The sequence below is a fragment of the Ambystoma mexicanum genome, chromosome 5q (genome assembly GCF_040938575.1).
Source record: "Ambystoma mexicanum isolate Mex_15411 chromosome 5q, UKY_AmexF1_1, whole genome shotgun sequence".
NCBI classification, from domain to species: Eukaryota; Metazoa; Chordata; class Amphibia; order Caudata; family Ambystomatidae; genus Ambystoma; species Ambystoma mexicanum.
Window position 1 is genome coordinate 410421457 of NC_090933.1, and position 26217 is coordinate 410447673.

General features: G+C 46.3%; 1 protein-coding gene across 3 annotated transcripts in view; it reads left to right on the forward strand.

The window, feature by feature from the left end:
• Positions 1-26217, forward strand: part of RBBP8 (RB binding protein 8, endonuclease) — a 2310314-nt gene that overhangs the window by 1268694 nt on the left and 1015403 nt on the right. For all 3 annotated transcript variants that reach the window (XM_069620894.1, XM_069620893.1, XM_069620895.1), the window contains exon 8: positions 22138-22239. In XM_069620894.1, the coding sequence (XP_069476995.1) occupies positions 22138-22239 (102 nt within the window). The remainder of the gene's footprint in view (positions 1-22137; positions 22240-26217) is intronic.

Consider the following 26217-nt stretch of genomic DNA (forward strand, 5'->3'; position numbering starts at 1 on the left):
CTCTGCAAGTGAAGGATAAAATGGACTAAGCGGTACAATCCTAAAATTCAGAACGAAGCAGTGGCTCCTAACCTGCATTGATTAGAACCATTCCTGATGATGTGAAAGTTCCTTCAGTTATGGTACACTGGGTTGTAGGATTACTTGGGAATATTTCAGGCATTTTCCAACAAAATTTTGCTGGCAAGAAGCCCAAGTAAGAGGATGGTTTAACAAAGAATGTAAATTAGCCTTACTGGACTGTGAGGCATCCATTGACGAGACCTTCTCCCTACGATCTTGCATACCTCTTGTGCCCAAAACAGTTACTTGTTTGATTGAAGTTATTGATAGATCCCCACTGGCTGCTGGTCCTGTCGTACAACCCAGAGCTCTGTTTCTTTGTGTATCGGTAACTATACCGAAGTCATTGCTTTTGACGTAATACAATCTCTTTCCTGTCCCATTATATTGGGATTACCCTGGCTCTGTTGCCACAATCCATCCATTGGCTGGTCTTCTCTATCGTTGCGCTTCATGGGCGCAGAGTGTATTGTATCACTACAGAAATCTATTGTTAGACCTCCTTTGGAAGCATCTCTTTCTCCTGTTTAGGGATGTTTTTAACAAAAAATACCTAAAGAATATTCTGACTATGCTCATGTCTTTTCCGAACTAGACCATATCCCTCTACCTCCTCATCAAGTACACAGTTGCGCTATCAATCTTCTTCCCGACAAAGCTTATCCTCATGGATGGGTCTATTCCTTGACCGACCTGAAAAAACAAGAGCTGCAACGTTACGTTTGATGACTGTCTGCAAAAGGAGTACATCTCACTAAGTCACACAAAAACTACATTTAAAACACCAATGGGACATTTCCAGTACTGCATAATGCTGTTTGTCCTTTACAATGCCCCCATCATTTTCCAACATATTAAGGATTTTGTATTTTCTGATATGCTCAGTATGGGTCTACATGGATGACATCTTGATTTTTTGCACCATCTTATTCTGAACACATGCATCATGTTGCAGAGGTCCTGTCACACTTGGCCGCCAACCATCTGTATGCTAAAGCCGAGAAATGCGTCTTTCATCAAGAACAGACCGAGTTCCTGGATGTCATAGTCAGCCCCTCTGGTATCCACATGGACCCACACAAGATAAACGTCCTTTTGGATTGGCCCATTCCTGGTGATGTAAAAGCTACCCAACAGTTTTTGGGTTTTGACCGTTTTTATCAGCGTTTCATGACAGGCTATTCACATCTGACAGCCGACATCACCCGTCTTCTCAGTTCCAAGAGGAAGTTTCAATGGGACGATACTGTCAAGATTCAGCAGGAGGGCTCCCGGGTGGGCTATACCTCCGTCCCCAAGCACCACTCACAGAGAAAATAGACTCCCTAACCAGTTATTAGGGCCACAGTTGTGAACTGGAACTGCAGCAGCGCATCCCCAGCAGCTAAAGAAGAACAAAAGGATAAGGTTAAACCCACTCTTAGCACAGGGTATTAAGTGACAGTGAGTTAGGCGAATGGACCTACCTAGTGGGAACACCAGCTGTAGATAAAACAATGAAGTGCCCTCCTTCGGAAGGAGGGGAGCATTGTGGGCCACAGTTCCTTGGTGGTCTTGATCCCAGGAGGTGAGAATTCAGGCAAGAGTTCAAAGTCAATGTTCCAAGTGCGATAACAGTTCCAAGTGCAGAAATCTAGGAAACTTAAAAAAAAATACCAAATCACAAACAAATTGTTCATGTCCAAAAAGTCCCGTAAACTTCCACAATGCCAAAACAGAAGGGCAATCCAAGCCAAATCCAATAGAGCAGAAGCTGAGGTCAAAAAGCCAGAAAAATGGAAGTCACTGGACCAAAACAGAAAAGGCCAAAGGGTAGTCCAAGAGAAAATCCAGTAAAACACAGCCAGGCGGTCAAAACCACAAAAGCAGAAATAGCAAGTTGAACCGGGTAACACGCCACTCACAGGAACATTGAGAAGCGCCATACTGCATTCCGGCACAGCTTTTATACTGTGCTTCCTGGTTGGAGTCACGTGACAGGAGCAGCGCGACGTCCCCATGCTCTGTTCTGGAGGATGCGCAATGGCAATCTCGAGGCATGCAAGCAAGGCCGTGCCGGGAGGCGGAGGAAAAGCCTGGTACCGTGAGTCAGTGCAGTCCTGTGGCAACCCTGCAGAGGTTGTAGACGCCGTGAGGAGGGGGAAGAGGAACGCTGGGAGCGAGCGCAATGGAGAAGCGTGACTCAGGTGCCGGGGGCCGGTAAGCTCATGAAAGATACTGCCAACACTGCCTTTTTGGCTCTCAAAGTCGCCTATACTATAGCACCCATCCTTCAACATCCGGATGAAACACGTCCGTTTATCATTGAAGATGATGCTTCGGACAACACTATTCGAGCAGTTCTGTTACAGCTAGATCCCAAAACCATTGTGGAACATCCCATTGCATACGTCTCCAGAAAATTAACATCATGTGAAAATAACTATTCAGTCATTGAAAAGGCGTTTCAAGAGTTGGGACATCATTTGTTGGGCGGTATTCATAAGCGGTTATATGTGATTTTACCGATGGACCTTACAGAGTGGTAAATTTCATTGCGGACAATGACTTTGAATTCGGGGTGGTCCCCCCAACTCCCTGTTTTTTTATTTTACTTATAACGCCACCCCAACCCCCTCCTGACCCATGTTAACCCCTTTACCCCACTACCCTTTATATATTTTTTTTATGTTTTCGTTTTTTTCCGGTATTATGGTCCTCATTGAAATATACCACTCTGTAATGTTTTCGGTAAATTGACTGGGTACCCTCACAAGCTGGTAGTTCATATGGATTATAGCAACCTGCAAAACCCAAGTACCCACAGATGTACCAACAGCCGTCAAACACGTTGGAACTTTTTTTTTTACAATTTGATTTTGTTATTCCCTACATTTCTAGAGCTCAGAATCGGAAGGCCGATGCCCTCTCTCGTCTGTACGACCATGAACACATCGTCTCTGGATGACAAGAACCCATCCTATCTGAGAGACATTTTATGAATATCATTACGTCTTATCTGCAACAAATCAGGAATGCCTCTGCTCCTGCAGCTGTCATACTTCAGCAGGACCCTTATATTCTTTTTTATATATTTTTTTATTTTTTATTTGTTTAGTTGATAAAAACAACTTCAAATAATTTAAAGTTTTAAATACAGCATAACATTTTTGAAATGGATGTCAAAATTAAAGCAATACGAAACATAATCCAAAACAAATGATACTTAAAAGAAAATGCGAACAAAATGAGAAAAAACATTTTTTTTTAAAATCAACATAAGTCACATGAATAAGCATCATTACAGCACATAAAATTAATCTTGAAAATGAACATTTAAAAAAAAGAGGAGCTACAAACTGTGTTTTACAGCCAGTGATCATAGTGCTACAACAGACATTCCTCGAATGATTACTCATCACATTATGTAACTTTTCTCATCATTATGATTTCGCCACCTTAAAAGTGTTTCATTTTTAAATTTGTCTAGCACCAGATCAGGCACAGTTGCTTCTAGAAAATGCACTATGGCCACTTTTACTTTAAGTTTTGGGCTCGAGAAAAGAAATTGCCATATTTCATCACAATCTAGCTGGATGGTCAAAGAAGAAATATGCAGAAAAAACTTTTTACGAATGGATGTCAAGCCTGGACATGACACTATAAGATGTTTTAAAGATTCGGTCTGTTGTTTGGCTGAGCAATAGCGACAATACCTTTTGATTTTGAGAAATTTGATTCCTTCTGTACAGAACTTCTCGGGTGTGCCATAAATTGAGCCTAAACCGCATGTATTGTCTTCGAATATGAGGTGACGGGTATTTAATAAGATAATTTGCCATTGCTCTACATCTTTTCCTCCCAAAGAGGGTGACATCAAAATCTTTTAAGTGGTACAAACAGATGAAGTATGTATCCAATCGTATTGGTAAAGTTTAATCTTTGCTCGTCCGGGATTGTTAATTAATAGATCTAAATCTATTGAGGCTTCAGCCATTGCATTAAATATGAATTTACACCAAACACTAGGAAATTCACAAGTAGATGCCAACAGATGGTGGGGAATTATACACAGGAATGTTGCCCATTTGAGCTCCTAGTAAACATTTGCGTAAAAGAGCACACATCTTCCATAATACTTGTGAGTATAAAGACAGTGAGCCTAACTCATAGCGAATGATCGAGATGGGAGTACCCTTGGGCAGATGCAAAACCTGTTTCCAGAATTTGGACTCGATTTTATTCGAGTCCATTTGCTTCCTGGGACACAACGCCTCCATACCATAGATTAATATGGGGGTGATTTTCATTTGATAGAACATGAGGACGTGTTTAAAGGAGTATTTACCAAATTTGGATGTCAGTATCTTGGCTTGAGAGGTGAGGGCCTGTAATTTGCATTTCAATTCACAGGTTGGAAATGTATGATTGTTAGAATTTGAAAGCATTACCCCCAAATATTTAAATTGGGAGACCACTGTCAAGGGACTATAATGCAGGCACCATCAGTATGAGTTACCTCTATGTTTAATAGAGTTATTACATATCACCACATGGGATTTATCAGTGTTTATTACCAAATTATTTTCTTTTGCATAGTTGCCAAGGTTGAGAAGCATGTTTTGCAACCCAATTGGTGTCTGGGATAACACCACCACTTTGATTCAATCTTCTGATAGATTGCTGTCCCGGATAGACTGTCTGTATGTGCCCACAGAAGCCCTTCGTTCCAGTCTCTTGTCTTGTTTTCATGACTCCCAGATTGCTGGTCATAGAGGCATTAAGACTACTTTAAAACTGTCTCTCTGCAGTTCTGGTGGCCCGTTATACGCCAACAGGTCCGAGAATATGTCCTTCAATGTCCGCTTTGTGCACAAAGCAAAACCAACAGATGAGATCTTGCTGGTCTCCAGCCGCTAGAGACACCAGACTGCCTTACCCCTGGCACACCATGGCCACTGATTTCATCAATGATTTCTGTTAGGGGTCAGAAATGTGAGACGGACTTCTTTGTAAAGAGTTTTCAACTTCAGCCATTTTATTAAATAAACAGGTTGGATAAACGCCCCACTATCCCTACCCTGACAAAGATTTCCCTGCCTATAATAAACCCAAGGAAACACTGTAACAAAAGGATATCTGACCCTCACAGTTGTACAACAAATAAAGCACGAAGGAATTATATGGCAATTAAAATCAATAATATAACATATGAACTGATTCAAAGTATTAGTGAAAAGGTAGTTAAATTTTAAAGAATGTAAAGACTACACTTAGTCGAAGTCTAGTTTTTTAAGACTGTATATTTATAATAAGCAAGTGCCCTTTAAGATGACACGTGTTTCAACAGACTCAGCCGTCTTTTTCAAATCGGGGCTAGTGAGTGAAAACATGATATATTTAAATCACAGACATTGACATTCATTAGGTAATAAACAGTTAGTGCAAAATAAAAATTGTCGTATGTGGCACAGACATCAAGGGAGGGGGATTAGGGGAGGATTGATATGGATGAACAGTGTCACATTTAAAGAAAAGGAGTATTAAAAAGCATGAATATCCAATGGACTCAATAAAAATTAAGAGTAAGAGAGGCGGAAAAGAAGGGGGGAAAAATAAGAAGAAGAAGGTAAGTATAATTCTCATGAGTTCATGTGTCTTTTCAGTATTAATTTGCAAAAATAAACGTAAAAAGTGAAAAATCTTCAATTTAGAGCAGAAAAAATTGCGTCTTGCCTAATAGTATTGGTTTACATTTCGGAACGTAGCTTTTCAGCAGCTCAAAAAAATGTCATGGGCTCAATCCCAGCCTGCCAAATAAACTTTAAGTAATTAGTTTGATATTCTTTTTGACTGAATTCTATTTTAGTTTTACGTATTTATGTGAGTCCGAATAGAATTGATTTCTACTTTCTGATTTACGCAGGTCCATATGTAAAGTTAGATCGTAAACGTGTTTACAGCATCTAATGCTTGTTTCGGTACCATTCAGTTGGTCAGAAGGCTGCGCGAGAAATACATTGTTTCTATAAAGATATATCGTCCTAATAGAGCCTTATTGCCCTGTTAACGATTAATTAGCAAGTTCAATTTCATTAATTGTTCTGCGTGTCGTGCGGAACAAGGGTGCAGGTTGCTATTGTTAGCCGCTTACCTCTTTGGTTCAAGCACGACCTCTGTGCAAATCTGTCCGCGTTCACAGGCAAGCCGAAAATGGTGGCCTTTACTGTTATGGTTCCCGTCTCCACGGAGACCGTAATAATCCTTCTGCAGTTTTTAGTATAAACGCCATGTTATGAGCTCGGCGACCAGAGAATACAGCATTCAACCGTATGAGCCCATACTCTTAAGTAAAATGCAAGATGTATATATAAAAATGCACTGTGATAAATCATAATGAAGAATCTGGATTTAAAGTAGATCCCAGGGTAAAAAAAGGGGTTTGAGGAGCATAATATATAAGGCACATAATATCAATGTCGGCCGATATCTTTTTCTTAAAAAGACATGTAAGCTGGTAAAGGTACTGACTAGGTGAAAAACAACTGGTCGTTGCTGAGTGGTTTGCTCATGGTTTAAAGACAATTTGGACCTTGTGAACAGTATATTTTGAAAATATATTATGTGTCGATTTACCGATTTTGATACTAATTAGAATAGGTGCATGCACATTACTTGAAGTGTTCATAAATGCAGATCAAGGTCAAATGCAGGTTATTTATATAGCGAGTTGCCGTAGCAACTACTATTTTTAATATTTTTTTAAAAATGTTTCTGATTAGGGATTACTGATCATTACTGAAATTAGTACTAGCGTTTTAGGGAAAAAATATAAAAGGAACATAATCGAAAGTGGTGTTATATGGTGATTAATTGAATTAACATTAATTTAAATTGGGGAAATTGCTAGATAAGGTTTTACAAATCCACATACAGATAAGCAAGGCTATTTGCATGGCCAGTGTCCATGGCAACAAATATATCTGAGAAATCTTTGTGCTAATTGTAAAGGGTGGTTCAAAGAGATATAACAGAGTCGTGTTATTTTGCATTTCTGGCCGTTGAACGAACTAGGAGGTAAGTGGACCAAATGGTAAAGTCATAGTTGGTATATAGCATATACTTCAAAAATCATCCACAACTGCTTAATTCATAAAAAAAGAAGCCATCTCATTGTCTGAGTTCAAGCCTCTTTCAACTGTCCGAAAACGACATATTAGTTTTGCTTCCTCTTGTCTTAGTTTCATCTCTTGATCTCCTCCTCTGGGTCCAAGGGTTACTTTTTTTGAGTCCCAAAAATGTAATGTGCTTTTTACTATGTAATTGATGTTTTCGTTGCCAGTGGTAAATTGATATTCTGACTGACAATGCTAGACATGTGTTCCCGAATTCTTGTTCTCATTTCTCTAATGGTGCTCCCAATATACATTTTGTTGCACTGACAAATTATTGCATAGATTACAAATTTGGTTTTACAATTAATGAAGTCAGTAATTTTATACTTAATACCAAATGAATCTTCAAAAACTTCTGTGTGTTGCTCATTGCATATTGGCACATGGAACATGAGCCACATTTACGGAAGCCCATGGGTAGTTGGGGTAGCCATGTTGTTCTATCTGTGTTCTTTTCGTCAGGTAGAAATGAAGGACTGATATTATTTTTCAGGGTTCTTGCTCTTTTAAATGTCATTGAAGGGCTTTAAAATGTGGATCCAATTTTAAAAGGTCCCAGTTCTTTCTTAAGATTTTCCTCAATGTTGCATTGTTAGCGCAATACGTTGTGATAAATCTAATTCGTTCTGAATGTTTGCCAATTTTCTTGCTGGGGATCAGTGTATTTTCTCTATCGAGTTCCCTTGCTTGAACACGTGCTTTTGTAATATTTTTTCTGGCATATCCTCTGGTTAAAAAAACGTGTCGAGGGTAGTTTGCATTCTTCGTCAAAGGCTGCTTCTGCCGAACAATTCCTGCGAGCTCGTATGAATTCCCCTTTTGGGATATTTTTAATTACAGGATGTTGGTGGCAACTCGGCGGAGACAGAGTAGAGTTCGCCTCTGTTGGTTTTCTATAGCTTTTAGTCAGTAATTCGTTGTCGTCTATATAAATTGTGAGGTCTAGAAAATTAACATCTGATGTGCTTGAGTTCCCAGTAAATTGTATTCCTAAAGTGTTTTGATTTGCTCTTTGTTTGAAACATTGCAGTTGTTCATCATTACCTTTCCAGATGAAAAAAACATCATCTATGTATCAATTCCATAGAACAACATTGTCTAAAAAGTCTGCGTCTGAGTAAATATATTGGTCTTCATACAAAGCCATTACAAGATTAGCTAAAGCCGGGGCATATTTCACTCCCATAGCTACGCCACAGGTTTGCCTGTAGTACTCTTTATTAAATAATAAATATGTGTCAAAGTTAGAAGCAACAACTTTTGAGCATCTGTATCGATTGATAGCTTGATGCTGTATCTTGAGAAAAGGTATAATCGATTGCATCTAATGCTATATTATGCTTGATTGATGTATATAAAGCTGTGACATCCCATGTGACCAAGATGTATCTAGCTTTCCAATCGACTTCTGATAGTTTATTGATGATCGATGTTGTATCTTTCAGATATGCTTTAGTCATGGGTACTTTAGGTCTTAAAATGTTGTCTATCTATTCAGCCATGTTAACAGTAGCCCAACCTATCCCGCTCAGAAAAGGTCTCCCTTCTGGTATCTGCTCAAATGGTTTGTGAACTTTGGGTAGAAAATATATGGTTGGCAGTGTAGGATGTTTGATCTCTAGTGCTTGTTTTTCTTCATCTGTTAAGAGTCCTTGGCGGTGCCATTCTAAGGTTGCTTCCGTAAGTTCCTTTAAAATGTCTAGCTTAGGGTTTGATGGTAGTTTCACATAACATAGTGGTGGTGTTAAATGATTGTAAGCCATTGTTAAATAGTTTTCACGATTTATCACTACAATTTTTCCACCCTTGTCGGCTGCTTTGATCATTAGTTTCGAGTCTTGTTGTAATTCTTGAAGGGCTTTTCTTTCTGTTCGTGACAGGTTGTCAAATTTATGTCTGACTTTAGGTGTTTTACTTGCATCAAAAGCATCATTAAGGTCCTTGGTCATTGATTTGTAAAATGCATCTATTAAATTGTCTGGCATAAATTGAGGTGTACATTTCGATTTGATTTTCATTTCCTTAGGTGCAAGGCTACTTTGTTGTATTTGTAATTCATCTGTGGTTTCATGAATAGGCCGTTCTGCGTTATCTTCCAAGGATCTAAGTAGATGAATGTAATTCAGATCGTCAATGGTAAGTTCACTTTCCCTTATAGACATGTCCTTCTGTTGGTAAGTACTGGTCACTTGGGTAGCAAACCATTTTTTAAGTTTCAATTTTCTGACGAATTTAAATAGGTGTATATGAACATCCGTGGTGTTAGTCTATTGTCGGGGCAAAAGAAAAGCCTTTGTTCAGCAATGAGATTTCTTCCGTATTTAAGGTCCGATTGGATAGGTTCAAAACTAAATTATTCACTTTGGTTTTTTTGCTGCCTCTCTCGCTGCAGCTCTTGTGAGTCTTCTGAAATCTTCTAAGGCGTGGGGATTCCCTGAATCGACCACACCCACGCTTCCCCCTGTACCTGTGACTGGTTGCTGTTGATTCGTTTGTGTTCGGAGTACTTCTCTAGAGAGTGGTTTTGATAATTGTTTATATTTGTCTTGAAATGTGTACACCTTATCATCCTGGTAATCACGATCGTCTCTAAAATAAATTCTCATTTTTCTTAACTTAATTTCATCTTGATAATCTTTTAAGTCTTCGAACATTTTTTGATAGTTTTTTTCTTTTGTAACTTCCAAGGCTCTGGCTTTTTTAATCTCCTTCTTGATGGTATCTATTTGTTCAGTAATTCTTTTGTGTTCTCTAGTAGCATGTTCAACGAGTAAGTCTAAACGATTTCGCAATATGATCACTGTCTCTTCTCATAACATGGGTGAGATTCCCTTCCCCACATTGTAGCAAGGGCTTTCTTCCCAGTTCACCGGAAACAAGGAAATCCAGTTTGATACAAAGTTCTGATAACGTTCTTAATGTATTGTATTCAGACCCACAAAGTCCTGTTGCTTCAATAAAGTATCGTAAGAAAATGAAATGATCCCACTCTCAGTGGTAACTTCCATTTTAGAATAACAACAACTTCATTAGACTTCTTTAGCATCAAACTTTAAACAAGTTGTAGGGAAACAAGGAGCCTCATTATCGCACTTTGACTCCTTGGCAACTATGTTCCTCGCCATCTGGATAAACTTCTCCAGAAGGTCAGCCTGTTGCCACCTTTCTTTCCCCTTTGCACCAACAACCAAATAATGACCAAAAGATAGTCTCACTTCTCCAGCAGTCTCACTTCTCCAGCATGGGGTCTGGCATGGATTCACATTCTCATGAATATTCCCCGTCGTCAGGCCGGGAATCCTCGGTATAGAAAAAATCAGTTTTGTTTCTGATCTGTCTGTCTTAGTAGTAACCAATCACTGGTCTCTGGGTCATACTGCCCCCAGCCAATGACTGCCCTCTCCCTAAGCCCCGCCTCTGGCAGCCATCCTCAGATTTTTACTGCACTTTCAAGTGCTGGGAGTCCTCGTGCTGTAGCTCTCGAGCTTTTGCTGCGTTTTCGCGTTTTTTCAGATTTTTCTAATTTTTCGGTTAAAAAGAGCCTCAAGCTCCACCGTTTCTAAATCCGATCAACGGGGACCCGTTTTGGAGTTTTCTACGCCTCTCAAGGGTGAAGATTTCATCGAGTTACGCTTTTGGAGCATTCCAGAAGTTCCGAGGCCTACCCCGGATGTGGCCCAGGAGAAAGGAAGCTTGACGCCCGGGAAGCTGTTCAGGACCTGCCCTGGATGCCAGCTTCAGAACGTGTTCAAGGAGGATGAGCATTCGTTATGCCTCTGTCTCCATGAGGACAAGACGCACGTGGAGAAGGACTGTGCGTTTTGTGGGAACATGTCGGAGCGGACCATGAAGGATCGCCACCTCCGTCTCGCCAACTGGCTGGAAGGTAAGAGCCCGTCAGGCAAGAAGAAGAAGTCCGAGCGGTCTTCTAAGTCCTGTGAGGGCGCCCCGGCGACTGGAGCCCAACAAAAGGCCAAGCACCGCGAGTCCGCGGGCACCGGGAGCGCCGAACGGTCGGGCTCCTTGGCTGCCAGGCAGGGCGCATCCTCCCCAGCGCCATCAACCACGAGCCAACGCTCTGGCTCGGGTAAGAGGAAGTCCGAGAACCCGGCGAAGCTTCTGGAGAGGCCCCGGTCGATCTCGAAGATTCCGGCAGAGGGGGAGCGAGGCTCGGACCCTCCCCCCAAGGTGAAAGCCCCAGGCGTGCAGAAGGCGACGATGGCCTTAATTCACCCTGCTAAAACCTTGCTTGAGGATGTCGCAGCGGCCCTGGCTCAGCCTGTGGAGGCTACGCCAGTGGAGGCGACCTCAGGATCCAGAGTCTCCCTGCCACCGCGGAGGGAGTCGTCTTTCAGGCCCATTGAGAAGACCCCCACGAAGTCCCCGTTGGAAAAGGAGGGGGAGGGGCAGGTGGCCATCGTGGATACGGACACGACCTCTGAAGAAGAGCTCATCGAAGTCGTGGAGGAGGCCCAGCCCATCGGGAGGGATCCCGACAAGGGCGACGACGAGAGCGACGTTGTCGCCGACGAGGTTCCTCAAGAGCCCTCGCGCCTGTCGTTTCCGGTGCCGCAGGACACTGGCCGCCATTTTGTCAGCAATTCAGTCCTTATGCTCGGAGATAAGGACAAGGTTGCCCCTCCCCCCGACGGAGGTACCTGAGCCAGACCCGAGGGGGGAACCGGAGCTGGGACCTTCGGAAAGTCCACCGCATAAGAAGAGGACGCATCCTCCGCCACCTCTCCCACCTCTGCGGCCCGCTATGCCTTCCCCCCGGTCAACTACCCACAGCGATGATACAGGCACGGACATGGCTACGACAGGTACAGATGATGACGTAGGCGACGACGGGACGTGTCCCCCGTCGCCCCCTGCTTGGGCGTCCCCGCCCGACGAGATTGGATCCTTCCATGCCATGATTTCCAGGGCATCCGAGCTCTTTCAGCTCTGCCCCGAAGAGAAGAAAAAGGAAGGGTTCCTTTACCAACGGCGCGAGGCTAAAAGGAAGACGGTCCTCACCGTACCACTTCTGGATGACATCTGGGATGACGGGCTCTCCCTCCTCAAGAACCCTGCCACGGCGCCTGCAAAGACGGACTGATACGAGAAGAAGTACCGGGTCCCCGACGCTGCCCCCCTTGTGCCTTCGGGCACAACCTACCCCGGATTCGGTCGTCTCGGCAGCGGCAAAGAAGAAAGCTGGGGGGGGCATTGGCCTCAACATCAACTTCCCCGCCGGATGGTGAGGGCAGGAAGCTGGACACGATGGGACGACGGGTCATCTCATCCGCAGCGACGACTATCAAGGCGGCCAACGCGCTGGCTATCGTAGCCCGCTACGACAGAGAGTTGTGGTTCAAAATCGCCCCTCTATTGGATTTCCTTCCAGACGCCAAAAGGGCTGAGGCCCTTGAAATCTTACAGGAAGGTGACATTGCTTCGGACCACACCATCACGGTGGCAACGGACATCGCTGACACCGGTTTCCGTCAGTTGGGCAACGCCGTTTGCCTGAGACGACGAGGATGGCTCAAGGCGACGGATTTCTGTCAGGACGTACAAACCAAAGTTTTGGACATGCCCTTCGACGGGAACAACCTGTTTGGAAAGGCGGTTGATGAGTCCCTTCAGACTTTCAAGACTGACACGGAGACTGCCCGGGCACTGGGAGTGCTCCAACAACGACGTCCGTCCTTTGGGAGCGCCGGAGGCCAACAAGGTGCCTACAAGGGATCTGGCAGTGGCTCCTCGACGTACCGCCAAGTGGCAAGATCTTCGTCTCAGAAGGCCTACAGGGGACGCAGCAAGTCAGGTGGTGTCCGTCGTCGTCGACAGGGAGGTCAAGGAGGCAAGGCGGCCTCCAAACAAGATTGAACCGACTGTGGGATCGGGCCCCTTCCGAAGCACCCCGGTGGGAGGCCGGCTGGCGAGGTTCATCAGCGTGTGGGAGTCCATCTCTACCGACCGTTGGGTGCTGGACGCCCTGGCCCAAGGGCACGCCCTTGAGTTCCAGAAGAAGTGCCCTCGCGTTCCACCCATGGCCAGGAAGGAAAATCACGTCCCCCAACTACTGTTGGAAGTAAGGGCGATGCTCAAGAAAGGTGCCATCGAGCTCGTCCCAAAGAGGCTTTGGGGCTCTGGAGTTTACTCAAGGTACTTCCTCGTAAAGAAGAAGACAGGAGGATGGCGTCCCATCCTGGACCTGCGACGACTGAACAAGTACATCGAGGCACAGAAGTTCCGGATGGTCACCCTCCAGCACGTGCTGGGACAGCTGGAGGAGGGTGATTTCCTGTCGTCATTGGACTTGGAGGATGCGTACTTCCACATCCCCATTCTAAAAAGACACCGAAAGTTCCTCAGGTTCGTGGTCCAAGTGCGGCACTACCAGTTCAAGGCCCTCCCGTTCGATTGAAGTCGGCACCCAGGGTGTTCACCAAGTGCCTTGTACCGTTGGCGGCGCGGCTGCGCCTATAGGGGATCCACGTCTACCCCTACCTGGACGACTGGCTCATCCGGGCAAAGACAAGGGAGCTAGCCGTAGAGCACACTGCGAAGACCGTCCAGCTGCTCATGGACCTGGGGTTCTCCATCAACTTTCCAAAATCCCACCTGGTCCCGTCGCAAGTCGCCCTGTTTCTGTGGGCCAAGCTCGACACAGTGGCGCGGCTGGCCTCGCTGTCGGAGGAAAGGACCAGGACCATCTTGGGCAAGGTGCAGCGTCTGCTGGCCACGGACATGGCCAGGGTAAGATCTATCGAGTCCCTCCTCGGGATGATGTCCTCCTGCATTTAACTGGTGCGCCTTTGCAGACTTCAGATGCGCCCCTTACAAGAGTTCCTCGACGCCCGCTGGGTCCAGTCGACGGGCAGCTTCGAGGACAGGATACCACTCAACGAGGCGTTCCGTCAAGCGATCCGGTGGTGGGGTACCCGCTCTCATCTGTCGGCGGGCACGGACTTTCAGACCCCAGCTCACCAGGTGACGGTGACGACGGATGCCTCCCTGGAAGGTTGGGGAGCACTCTCCGGAGATCTTCACGCGAGAGGCCTTTGGCTCCCGGAGAAGTCACTCCACATCAACATCTTGGAGCTCCGTGCAGTGTTCTGGGCCCTCAGGTCTTTTCTTCCGTCCCTCAAGGGCAAGGTGGTGAGGATCTTCACTGACACACCACCACGATCTTCTACATCCGGAAGCAGGGCGGAACCAGATCCCCTGCCCTATCCAAGGAAGCCCAGGATCTGTGGCATTGGGCCGTCGCCCAAGGGATGTTTCTGGTGCCTTTTCATCTGGCAGGAATAAAAAACACCATCGCCGACGCTCTCAGCAGAGAGCTGCGCTCGTGCCACGAGTGGGAACTACGCCAGGATCAAGTGGATCGACTCTTCCGACGATGGGGCGAACCCCAGATCGATCTCTTCGCGATGGCGATGAACTCCAAGTGCCGGAAGTTCGCCAGCAGGTTCCCCCTGCCGAGGAGCATGGGCGATGCTTTGTCGTTCCCCTGCGACGGCTTATTTCTTTATGCGTTCCCTTCGTTGCCGTTGCTGCTCCAGCTCATCAACCAGCTCAAGAGGTCCCGGTGCAGGATGATCCTCGTCGCACCGGCGTGGCCGAGACAGATCTTGTTCCCGGACCTTCTGGACTTGTCAGCGTCCACACCAGTCAAGCTGCCGTTGGACGCGGATCTTCTCTCCAGAGAAGGAGGCGCCATTCTTCATCACAACCCAGAGTTGCTGAACTTGCAGGCCTGGCTCCTGCAGCACTAGAGTTTGGAGGGTACGACATCCCAGCCAGACTGCAGAGAGGTTCTTGCAAAGGCCAGGGCGTCCTCAACTCTCTAGTGCTACAGACATAAATGGAAGAGGTTCTCTGTCTGGTGCCGTGCACAGAAGCTTAACCCTCTGCGGATTATGGCCCCTCAAGTATTGCCGTACCTACTGTCATTGGCCAAGGCTGGACTAGCTCACGCTTCCATCACGATACATCTGGCCGCCATCTCACGATACACCAGAACTACGGGACGGGCGTCCTTGTGGTATCATCGACTGGTGAAGGAATTCATGAAGGGACTATTCTGTTCATTCCTGCTGGTGAAGGCCCCTGCCCTGGCGTGGAAGCTCAACGTGGTGCTGACCAGGCTCATGGGGGCCCCATTTGAGCCTATGCATTCGGCACCGTTGAAGTTTCTGTCGTGGAAGACAGCATTTCTCGTGGCCATCACCTCCGCACGACGAGTGGGAGAGATCCAGGCCCTATCTTCTTGCAAGCCACCATACTTGACTGTTCACGACACGAGGGTGGTGCTGAGGACGCACCCCTCCTTCATGCCCAAGGTGCCTTCGGACTTCCACCTCAACGAACCCTTGGTGTTGCCAGTTTTCTTCCCGTCGCCTTCGTCGCCAGCTGGGAGGACTCTGCACTCGCTGGACGTAGCTAGAGCGCTGAAGTTCTACGTGGACCGCACGAAGAGTTTTCGGAAGACATCACAGCTGTTTGTAAACTTTGGACCTGTGAATCAAGGGAAGGCTCTCTCGAAGGCTTCCATTTCCAGATGGCTCTCCGGCTGCATCATGCACTGTCACCGGTTGGCAAACCGACCGCTGCCCGGCCGTCCGAGAGCCCACTCGACAAGAGCGATCGCTGCTACCATGGCGTTCCTGTCTGGTGTGCCTCTGCTCGACATCTGCAGGGCTGCGACGTGGAGGTCGACGCACACCTTCACGAGATTCTACTGCGTCGATCGGGACTCCAGGGAGGAGTCCAGGGTCGGCCAAGCAGTGCTGCGCAACCTGTTCGCTTAAGGTGAGCCTGGTGAGGAGGTAAGAGATGCTTAATGTTGAGTTTTTTGTATTGCTTGATGTTGAGCCTGTTGCCACCTCCCGTGGTTGTGCATGTGTATACTGCTATGTATTCTTATATTCATGAGCATGTGAATCCATGCCAGACCCCATGCTGGAGAAGGAACAAGTTACTTACCTGTAACTGTTGTTCTCCAGCATGGGTCTGGCATGGATTCACATGCGAACCCTCCCGCCTACCCCTCTGCGGCTCTTCACTTAGTCATACTGCCACTTTACGTGCTACCAAATCTGAGGATGGCTGCTAGAGGCGGGGCTTAGGGAGAGGGCAGTCATTGGCTGGGGGGCAGTATGACCCAGAGACCAGCGATTGGTTACTACTAAGAAAGACAGATCAGAAACGAAACTGATACTGATTTTTTCTATACTGAGGATTCCCGGCCTAACGGGGAATATTCATGAGCATGTGAATCTATGCCAGACCCATGGTGGAGAACAACAGTTACAGGTAAGTAACTTGTTCCTTTTCTTGTATCTTGCTTTGACAATGTAGGTTTCTATCACCTAAAGATCTGGGTTTCATAGCACATAAGCAGTACATCTCACAATCATTAAGCCCCTCAGCATTCCCCTCTTGCCTTAAGCACTGTTTGTTATGTAGGTATTGTTGGTTGTTAATACACTCTTGGCTTGGGTATTGCATGTAAGCTTTTAGACTTTCGACAGCTTTCCCATGAGGTTTTTGGGCTTTCCACACTCATGCGCTTATTTGTACAGTCACTTTGTTTCAACAGGCACACCTTTTGCATGTTTTGTATAGTTCCGTATTCAAAATTACTGCTACTTTCACTCCCCTGTGAGTGAAGTGACCTGCCGTGAACAAGCGGACAGCATTGGAGCGCTCCTGAGTCACCTGTAAGCTGTGAACTCCCTGGGTAAGTCGCTCGATTACGCTTTGCTCTGTTCGCAGGTCTTCAGTACTTGTGGCTATCTCGCGATCGGGTGGACAGCCTCCTCTGGTTCTCCTCTGCTCATGCCACTGATGAATGAAGCCTCATCTGCTCTTTGGAAGGCCAGGTGCAACCCAGCCACCTGAAACCTCCAAAGAGGGAACACTTCCCTTCTGCAACCGATTCCCATTGCACATACTCTTCACAACAAAATTGTATCAGGCAAACCTCTCTTCCTCACGCTTCTCACTGTGCGACATTTGCAACAGGGAGAGTCAAAGGCAAAGCCTCTCTCAGGACCTGCCACAGCTTCTGGCGCTGCAACCTCGGACTGCGCTGCTGTTTCCTCCTTCGCTGTTCTGCTTCTCGTTCTCCCCCTTATGCCTGCACCTGAGGGGGCTTTTTAAGCCCCTCGGTCCCCTATCGGTCATTTACATCAAGTAGATCACTCCCACAGTAGTATTCCTCTGCATCCCTCTGCCTCGTCCCAGAACTGAGGAAATTATGGAACTTGAAGTCCGTGGCAAGAAAATTCGCTTTTCCAAGTTTTTCTACTTTGCAATAAGCCATTAAAAGACTAGGGCTTTGGGGAATGTTAAACAGGTTAATCTCCCCTTCTCCTTGACATGTTTCCTCCCCCATGTGATCCTCTCACAGAACACCACCCCGAGGGTCGAGATCAGGAAGCATCTGCCTTCCCCTGGCCACACGCGGAAGGCCCCAGGTTGGGATTTTGGGGGGAATCATTGCTGATTTATCACATCTCCCTGTGTACAAAAGGGATACCTGTGTAATGGTCATCATGGATGCGTATCAGTTGCATGGACTATGTGAAAAAATATCAGACAGAGGATCTCCAAAAGTGGGAGATGAATTGGAAGGCTTTCTACAGTCTGTTGGGTATCCATTGTGCCCTGAGCTCTGGATACCATCTGCAAAGCAACGCCCGGATGGAGCAAACCAATCGAACACTGGAGCAATATTTACAGTGCTATGCTAATGCTGTGCACTCTATTTGGCCTGAGTATTTGGATACTGCTGAGGTAGCACATAACAACGCTTTTCACACCTCCATCAAGACCAGCCAATTTTTGTTCCTATGGTCAGCACCTAAAGATCCTACCCTTGTCCCTTCCCATGCAGAGGGGTGTCCCGTCTGCAGATGCCTTGGTAAACATCTGTCACAAGGCCAGAAAAAGGTGGCACTGGAGCGCCAGAGGTCTGGGTATCTACAGCAGACCATGGCAGACAGCAGGCTGTCAATCGCACCCACCTATCAGATTGGGGATATGGTATGGTCCTCCAGCAGGGACCTGCCGGTCTGGAATTTAGCTGTCAGATTGGCTCCCCGATTTCTGGGACCCTTTTGTAGTGTAGCTCAAATCTCGCCTGTGAATTTCTAGTTATCCTTACCTGCTGCGTGGTACGTGCACCCTGTGTTCCACATCTCTGTTGAAACCCTACCTGAAGGACACCTATGGGCAGGCTCCTTCGTGTCCACCCCTTCTGGATGGCAACGGCTTACCAGAATATGAGGTGTTGAAGATATGTGACTCCAAGTATCGGCGTGGACGTCTGTATTACCTGATTGACTGGCGAGGCTATGCTGCATGTTACCGCTCTTGGGAGCCTGCTTCGGCTGTCCATGCTCCTTGTTTGGTCTGGCATTTTTACATATGTTTTCCTTGGAAACCTGGTGCTCCCGCGGAGGGGGGGCATGGTGTCCGGCCCCGGGCATGTCACTGTCGCTGCCCGCGGCATAGTACCTGGAGGCTATACCATCATTGGGGAAGGTGGCCTGGGGGGACCGGCAAGCAACATGGGCGGACTGATGACGGGACACAGTCCCAAAAGCAGGCTGTTTGCTGGTGCATTGCAATGGGGGACGCCATGTTTTCCTCTTCGCGCTCATGAGCAGAACCCCACTTGGGTTCCCTTTCACAGTTGTGCTTACACAGCATTCCTGGTTGACATCGGGATGATGCCTGCTGCGATGAACGCTATGCAGGAGCAGCAGGTTATTTGAAGCCTGCTTAGACACCACACGGACGCGTCTCAATATGCTAAGTGGTTGTGTCTTTCTTTGGAGTTTTGTTGCTTCTTGTTGCTATCCCTGCTGTCTCTGCCTTATTTTCTTCCTTATTTCATTACCAGCCTCCCTCAGTTATTTCCTTCTCCTTGCTGGTAGTTCTGACTCTGCTTGCCTTGCCCTCTCCTGGTGCACTTCTCCTGACTCCTCCCTACCTACCCAGAAGAAGGACCGTTATCAAGAACTGGTGTGCCTTGGCTCCGCTGTATATTTCCTCATCCAGCTTTCCCGGCCAGTGCATGCGCTGGCTCCACGTCACGTTAATCTGGGAAAGCTGTGCCGTAGCATGGGGAGCTGTCCTCCGGGTCCTCTTTCTGTCAGTCTCCGTAGGGGAAGGGCACATGGTGGGTTTCTGCACCAAACAAGCAGTCTAGCGCAGTCTGGATCACAGTGGAAGTGTTGAAAGCAGTCGACAGCGACGACCAGGCACTTGACACACTCCTTCATTGGCTGCAGACTTTGGGGCACTCCAAGGTGCTCCTTACTCAGTTTATTATCAAGGAACTCCTGTCAGGGAAAGTGCAATGAAGATCCATTGGTTGCGTTATATTAAATTGATCCTGTCACAGCTCAATGCACAACCACTTTTTGCATCTGGCACTTTGTTGACTGATAGACAAATAAATGTTTATAAGGAAAGTTTAAAAGTATTTTTAAAGAACGTCAGGAATCCAGAGAACTGATGATTCATTTTCATAGGAGGCATGTAATCCTCACTAGTGTTTACTCGCCTCAACCATATCTTAGTCATAAAAAGAAAGACAATCACTAGGGCTCGTTTTGATATCCTTAGGTTGAGAGCTCACACTGCAAAGTGGCAAGGTTTTTCTTCTGATACTAGTTACCCTCTGTGTAGTGCAGGAATAGAAGATGTATTACATTTTGTCTTGCATATTCCCATATACAAAAATGGACCAATATACCGGTCCTAAGACAATTCTCATTTTCATAACGTCCTCCGGCTCTTATGTATCTTTTGATGGCTAATTTGCGTTATACTGCCGGGGCACTATTGTCTTCTCATGGGGGCGAACAAAGTGAGGAGTCTGTTGGTTGAGCAAATGCCCTGATGTTGCACTATTGTCTTCTCATGGGGGCGAACAAAGTGAGGAGTCTGTTGGTTGAGCAAATGCCCTGATGTTTTATTTTGTGTTGTAATTGGAGATCTGATTTAAAGTTGAGATCCTATGAAGCGAGAGAATCTGTAATGAATCTTAGATGGTCATTTGTAGCACGGATTGACATATTTGCTTTGTAGCCCAAATGGGTACGTTTTAATTTATTAATGTTGTATTCTGCTTTTTATGGATGGCATTTTACCATTTTAGCGTATGCATTCTGGTATCTGCCGCACTGATGATTTTCATTTTGAAACCACTATCTGTTCCTATTCGATCTATGATATTTTGCTCAGTTGTTTTTATTGTATGTCAATTTTAGGAAATGTTTTGTGGTATTTTACTTTATCTTTGTTGGCTTTCAGCCGAATAAAGTTTTTTCTGAAAAAGATACACCTTGAATGGAGGAGAGAGAATCCTACACAGGGGCGAGCCTCTGACGGGCTGACGCCCTGGTGGGGTGGAGCCACGCTAGACTGTAAAGCCGGCAATAGCGTGGAGAGTGAGCGGATCGCTTGCAAGACCCTGGAAGGCTGGTGTCCCGAGTGGCAATGAAGTCAGAGACGCAAACGAGATGGCGGCAGAGTGAAACAGTCTCGCCAAGCGGCGTGACCACGCAGGAGCCCTGGTGGGAATGGGTCCCTTTAGCAGACGCCGAGACTAAGCTGCTGCAGAGGGATCGGATCACCCTCCTCTGCATAAGAAGTATGCCGACTGCCGGGCAGGAAAAGGAAAGCAGACGCTCCTAAGAAGGTAACACTGGGGAGAGAGGTGAGGGACTGTGTCCCCGAGTGTTGGAAAAGTCAAAAGCGTTACTGAAGCCTGAGAAACCCAAACGCTGAACACAGGCAGACACCCAACCAAGGCCCTGCTGCATGCAATATACCAGCAGGTCAGATGGCTTTGGAGAGCTAGTAAGTGACATTGTTGTAGAAGCCAAAATATTTTTGGGAGTCCGGGAAACCCGAAAGCTAGACAGGACCTGCATCCAAGGGAAACCCTGATGAAGTAAGCACATCAAAATGCAAAAAGGGCTTCCGAGAGGCCTAGAAATACAAATCAGAGGGGAACAGACTGCAACCAGAGAGAACCTTAAAGGTTCCATTGCCCAGACCCTAAAACAAGAACACTATCCAAAAGAAGAGCAAGAATGATGGAATCGCACTAAGAAAATCCTTTTTCCCTTTGAAGAACGGAAGATATTGAATGTTTGTGAAGACTCATGAAGTGGTTGGGCCAGATGGAAAGTAGGTTTTGGATGGAGGACTATATTAATTGGGACATTTGACAAGCACCCTTAGTTTTAGTTTGTTAGGTTGGGAATTACCCTCATAGCACTAGGGCTAGATAAGTGTTTTTCTTCTTTCTTTTTTTTTTAAATAAAACCTTTTGAACATGCTTAATCCTAGTCTGACTCCTTCTTCTGGTTCACCACAATAGGCGCGTTAAATTAATTGTGCTCTTATTTCATTTGGCACAATCATCAATCAGTGATGTAGTTTTCATACCCATGTTTTACCTAATTACATTTTTGCAATACAGTGTATTTGAATAGCTGTCTGAGTTTTGTTTCCTTATTACAATCAATACAGAGGTTTTAAGTGTGATTATAATTGTGATTTATCTGTTTTATATTGCATAGTTCCATTGTGCCAGAAGCAAAGTTTAAACTTGCAACATAGTCTGCCAGTGGGGTCGGCTGGATTTTGGGAAAAGAGACCATGAACAAAAGCTCTACTTTGTTTAGTTGTACTGTTCTGTGCCAGACTGGTGAAAGGTGTGCACGCCTGAGAGCAGCTCTAATTTGGGTCTCTCACTTGTAGAGATGCAGTGCCAGCTTCAAGCCTGCCACATTTCATCATCCCTTCTAAATGTGGCTGTGGCGATACGTGTTAAACATGTGTGCAGGGACAATGGCGCTTTACTTCACTTAATTGTGACTGTTTTTTTTACCATCTGCAGAGTTTGGGAAAACTGTTCAGTCTTCTACTCAAATCCAGACCAGCAAGAGCGAGAATATTCTGGTTGCAGACACGTGTGATCAAGATTTACCCCAAATGACCAGTAAGTTCACTATATGCACTGGTCATGATATCCTTTTACTTTTTAATTTAAAGCGCTCATTACAGTGGTAGGGCTGATCTCAAGTCCCCTGTTCATACAGTCTCACCCAACAATCCTGGGCAATCAACAGGCAGTTGTCTGAAAAGTTGTCTTTATTTAAGGAAAATTAAAGTCCGATCCAAACAAAGGTGGTCTCCAGCTTAATGCCAGGAAAGTCACCACAATGTTATATACTCATAAACAATTGGTCAGCTAATTAAATATTACCTGCTTGCATGAATCTTACTAGCCCACACAAGCATTAATTTCCATAACCAACGGATTATATTAAACTCAAAATAATACTGTACATTCTAAATACCCTTTTTTAAATAAAATTGGTGTTTATTGACATTTATTGAAACAGAAGCAGGGGCCAAATGGCCAACAATATGGGGCCAAAACGCCTGTTGCATTTCAAACAACAGTAACCCCCTCCATTGTTCCACCCCTTTCCCCAACCCCTCCCCCCTGTCAGGGGAGTGATCCCAGGAAGGACGGACCGGTAAAATATGTAAATAAAGAGATCTCGTGGGGCAATAGCTGGGCGCCTCAACTCTGTTATTACACGTGTGCTCCGCTTATGACCGCAGAGTCATATTGAACTGTCTGATGGGGCTGGGTCTGAAAGACCATCCCAAGCCAGCTTTAGGGTTCTGTACTGCCCAAGATCTCAAAGAACTGTGACCATTCCCCCTCCACAGGCAGACTGCTACCCCAGATGGCTGCTGTAATTTTTTCCATCAAATATATTTCTTTGGAGGTTCCCACCCATTCCCTCTGTGACGGGAGCGCCGTCCACTTCCAGTGCCTGGCCCGGCGGGCTCTCGCTGCTAGTAGTAGGGAATGTGCCAGGACCGGGAGTTTCATCCATTGTTCCTCTCTTTTCTCTCCAAACCAAAGAGCACTAGGATCAGATCCAGAGTATAGGACTCCCCCACCCCACTGGTCTCTGATCCACCCCAAGACCTCCGTCCAGTATACCTGTACCTTACAGCAGGACCACCACATATGCCAATAATTGGTTCTCTCCCTAAACCTGTGCCAACAGTGGGGGGGTCAACTGTCGTAAACATCCTTGCGAGTGAGACTGGGTCATACTGCCATCTGTATAAAAGTTTTATGGCATGCAGCTTATATTGGCAGGCTATAGATGTCTTGGAGGCCCTCCTGCAGATCCGGGCCCAGAGTCCATCCCCCAAATGCAGGCCCAGGTGTCACTGGGACCTGAGATATCCTCGTCAGAGAACATTGTTTCTGATTCTCCACCCTCCCCTAGCTCCTCACCTTCTTCTTTCCCTTCCGTACCCTTCTCTCCTCTTCTTCTAGATCACTCCTTTTTTTTGTGCAGATAAGGACGGCCACGGAAGGAAGCCACCGTGCTACCCAACAAAGGGTGCCCGGGGCCCCCCTCCGGAAACGCCAATAAGGGGAAAAAGCCCTAAGGCACAAAAAACCCCTGAGCGACCCGTGCGATGTAGTCTTGAAACGGGGCCAGTCAGAAGAGATGGTCGGCAGAGAAATTCTGGAGGAGCTCCGGAGGAAGGCAGTCCAAAGGAGAAGGATGATCACTTGAGGAAACAGTAGTCGGCAGTCCAAAAGCAGGCCAAGGTCTGGTACACTGAAAGCAACTGTAGAAGGTGTCCAAGCGGTAGAGTAGACAATCCGAATTAACAGGCTGGGATCTGGTACACAGGGAATCCAGCAGGAAGATGAGAGGAAGCAAAAGAGGGGACGAGTACTGGAAGACAGAATGGAGAAAAGGTAAGGAACACAGAGTGAAGGTAAGATGGGACGGGAGGTGGGCTAGAAGACTGGAGGGAGAGTAAGAGGGGAATAAGAGGAACGGAAATAACAGGGGAAAAACAGCTCAGCGCAAAAAGGAACAGGCTAGAAGGAGAGGAGTAAGGAACCCGATAGGGATCGGGGACCGACGGAGAAAAATACACAAGCGTGAAAGCTGCGAATAGCACAGAGCGTAGAGCACTCTCGGAACAAGGAAACTGAAAGCGTTGCAACGCGTCCGCGATCCAGAAGCGGAAGGCTTTAAGCTTCCGAGTCGCGTCAGCGCGCATCACTAGAACGGTGCTAAAGGAGTACGTGACGGGTAAGCGAGCGTATGATGTGCTAGTATCTGCGCCGCCAGCGGCTCCACAGGCTCCACCTGCCTCGCGGCATGACAGTATGCCCCCTCCTTATGGCACCTCCCCCTGGTTTTCCTGGATGAAATAAATGGAACTTGCGCAGCAGGGAAGGGGCTGTAATATGGGAGATGGGTTCCCAGGAGTTCTCCGAGGATGGGAAGCCTTTCCATTGTACCAAATATTCCAATTTGCCTCTGCGGTACCTGGAGTCGCAAATCTGAGCTACCTCATATTCTTCCTGAGTGGAAGCCAAAGGCATAGTGACTCTCTCAGTTTGACGAGTCCAGGTGTCAACATGAAAGTCTTTTAGTTGTGATGAATGGAAGACCGGATGAACCCTGTTAAGGCTGGCTGGTAGTTTGAGACGGAAGGCCACAGGGTTGATCTTTTGTATAATCTTGAAAGGCCCTAAGAATTTAGGAGAAAGCTTGGATGGATGGGCCCAGCGTGGGAGGTGAGTCTGAATCTGGTGAATAATCACAATGACGTGAAAGAGAATCTGCCAGCACATTCAATCTCCCAGGGATGTAAGTGATGTGAAAATCAAATTGGGCGAAGAAATGAGTCCAACGGGCCTGTCGGGTGTTATAACACTCGAATTGTTTCAGGACCTGTAGGTTCTTATGGTCGGTCCGGATAGTAAATGGATGTCTGCCTCCCTGAAGGAGATGACGCCATTCCACACAAGCTGATTTCATGGCTAGTAATTCAAGTTCGATTACAGAGTAGTTTCTTTGACTGTCGTTAAGTCTTCGAGTAGTAAGCGACTGGATGCTCGACTCCCTGAATTTCTTGGAGTAGGACAGCTCCTATGGCTGCAGATGAGGCGTCGGTTTCAAGGATGAAGGGCAGATCTTGATCAAGCTTCCGCAAGATGGGTGCAGTACAAAATGCATTCTTAAGATCTTTAAAGCGGTCTTCGGCCTCTGCGGACCATTTGAATGGATTTGAGGACTTCTTGAGAAGTGAAGTAATGGGTAGGATCTTCTGAGAAAAGTTAGAAATGAACCTCGGATAAAAGTTAGCCAAACCCAAAAACCTTTGGATTTCTTTTACCGAAGAGGGTGAAGGCCATTCTAGTATGGAAGACACCTTGTTGGGATCCATTGAAATACCCTGGTTAGACAGGATAAATCGCAGATAGGGGATAGACGAAGCTGAAAACACACATTTAGCAAGTTTGACCGATAAATGGTTATCTCAAAGTCTTCGGAAAACCTCCTTGACATGGCCTTCGTGTTCTTCAGGACTGTTGGAGTATACTAGGATATCGTCGAGATATACTAGAGTGGTTTGACATAACAAATCAGAAAACAGTCTGTCCATAAAGCGTTGAAAAACTGAAGATGCATTTACCAAACCGAACGGCATCACTTGATATTCAAAGAGTCTGAACGGAGTCTGGAAGGCAGTCTTCCATTCGTCCCCTTTCTGTATGCGGAGAAGGTGGTAGGCATTTCTCAAATCAAGTTTGGTAGAAATCTTGGCTCCGTGGACAGCTTGTAGGATTTCTGTTATCAAAGGCATAGGATATCGATCGTTCACAGTGACCTTATTTAGGCCTCTGTAGTCAATGCATGGCCTCAATTCCTTGGATTCTTTCTTGGACATAAAGAACATGGAGGCTCCTGCGGGAGACTTAGAAGGTTTTAGGAAGCCATTGGCCATGTTGCTGTCCAAGTATTGTCTGAGATATTGCTTCTCCTCTAATGACAACGGAAACATTCTGCAGAATGGTACCAGAGCTCCCAGAGTTAATTCGATGCTACAATCCTCAGGACGATGTGGAGGTAGC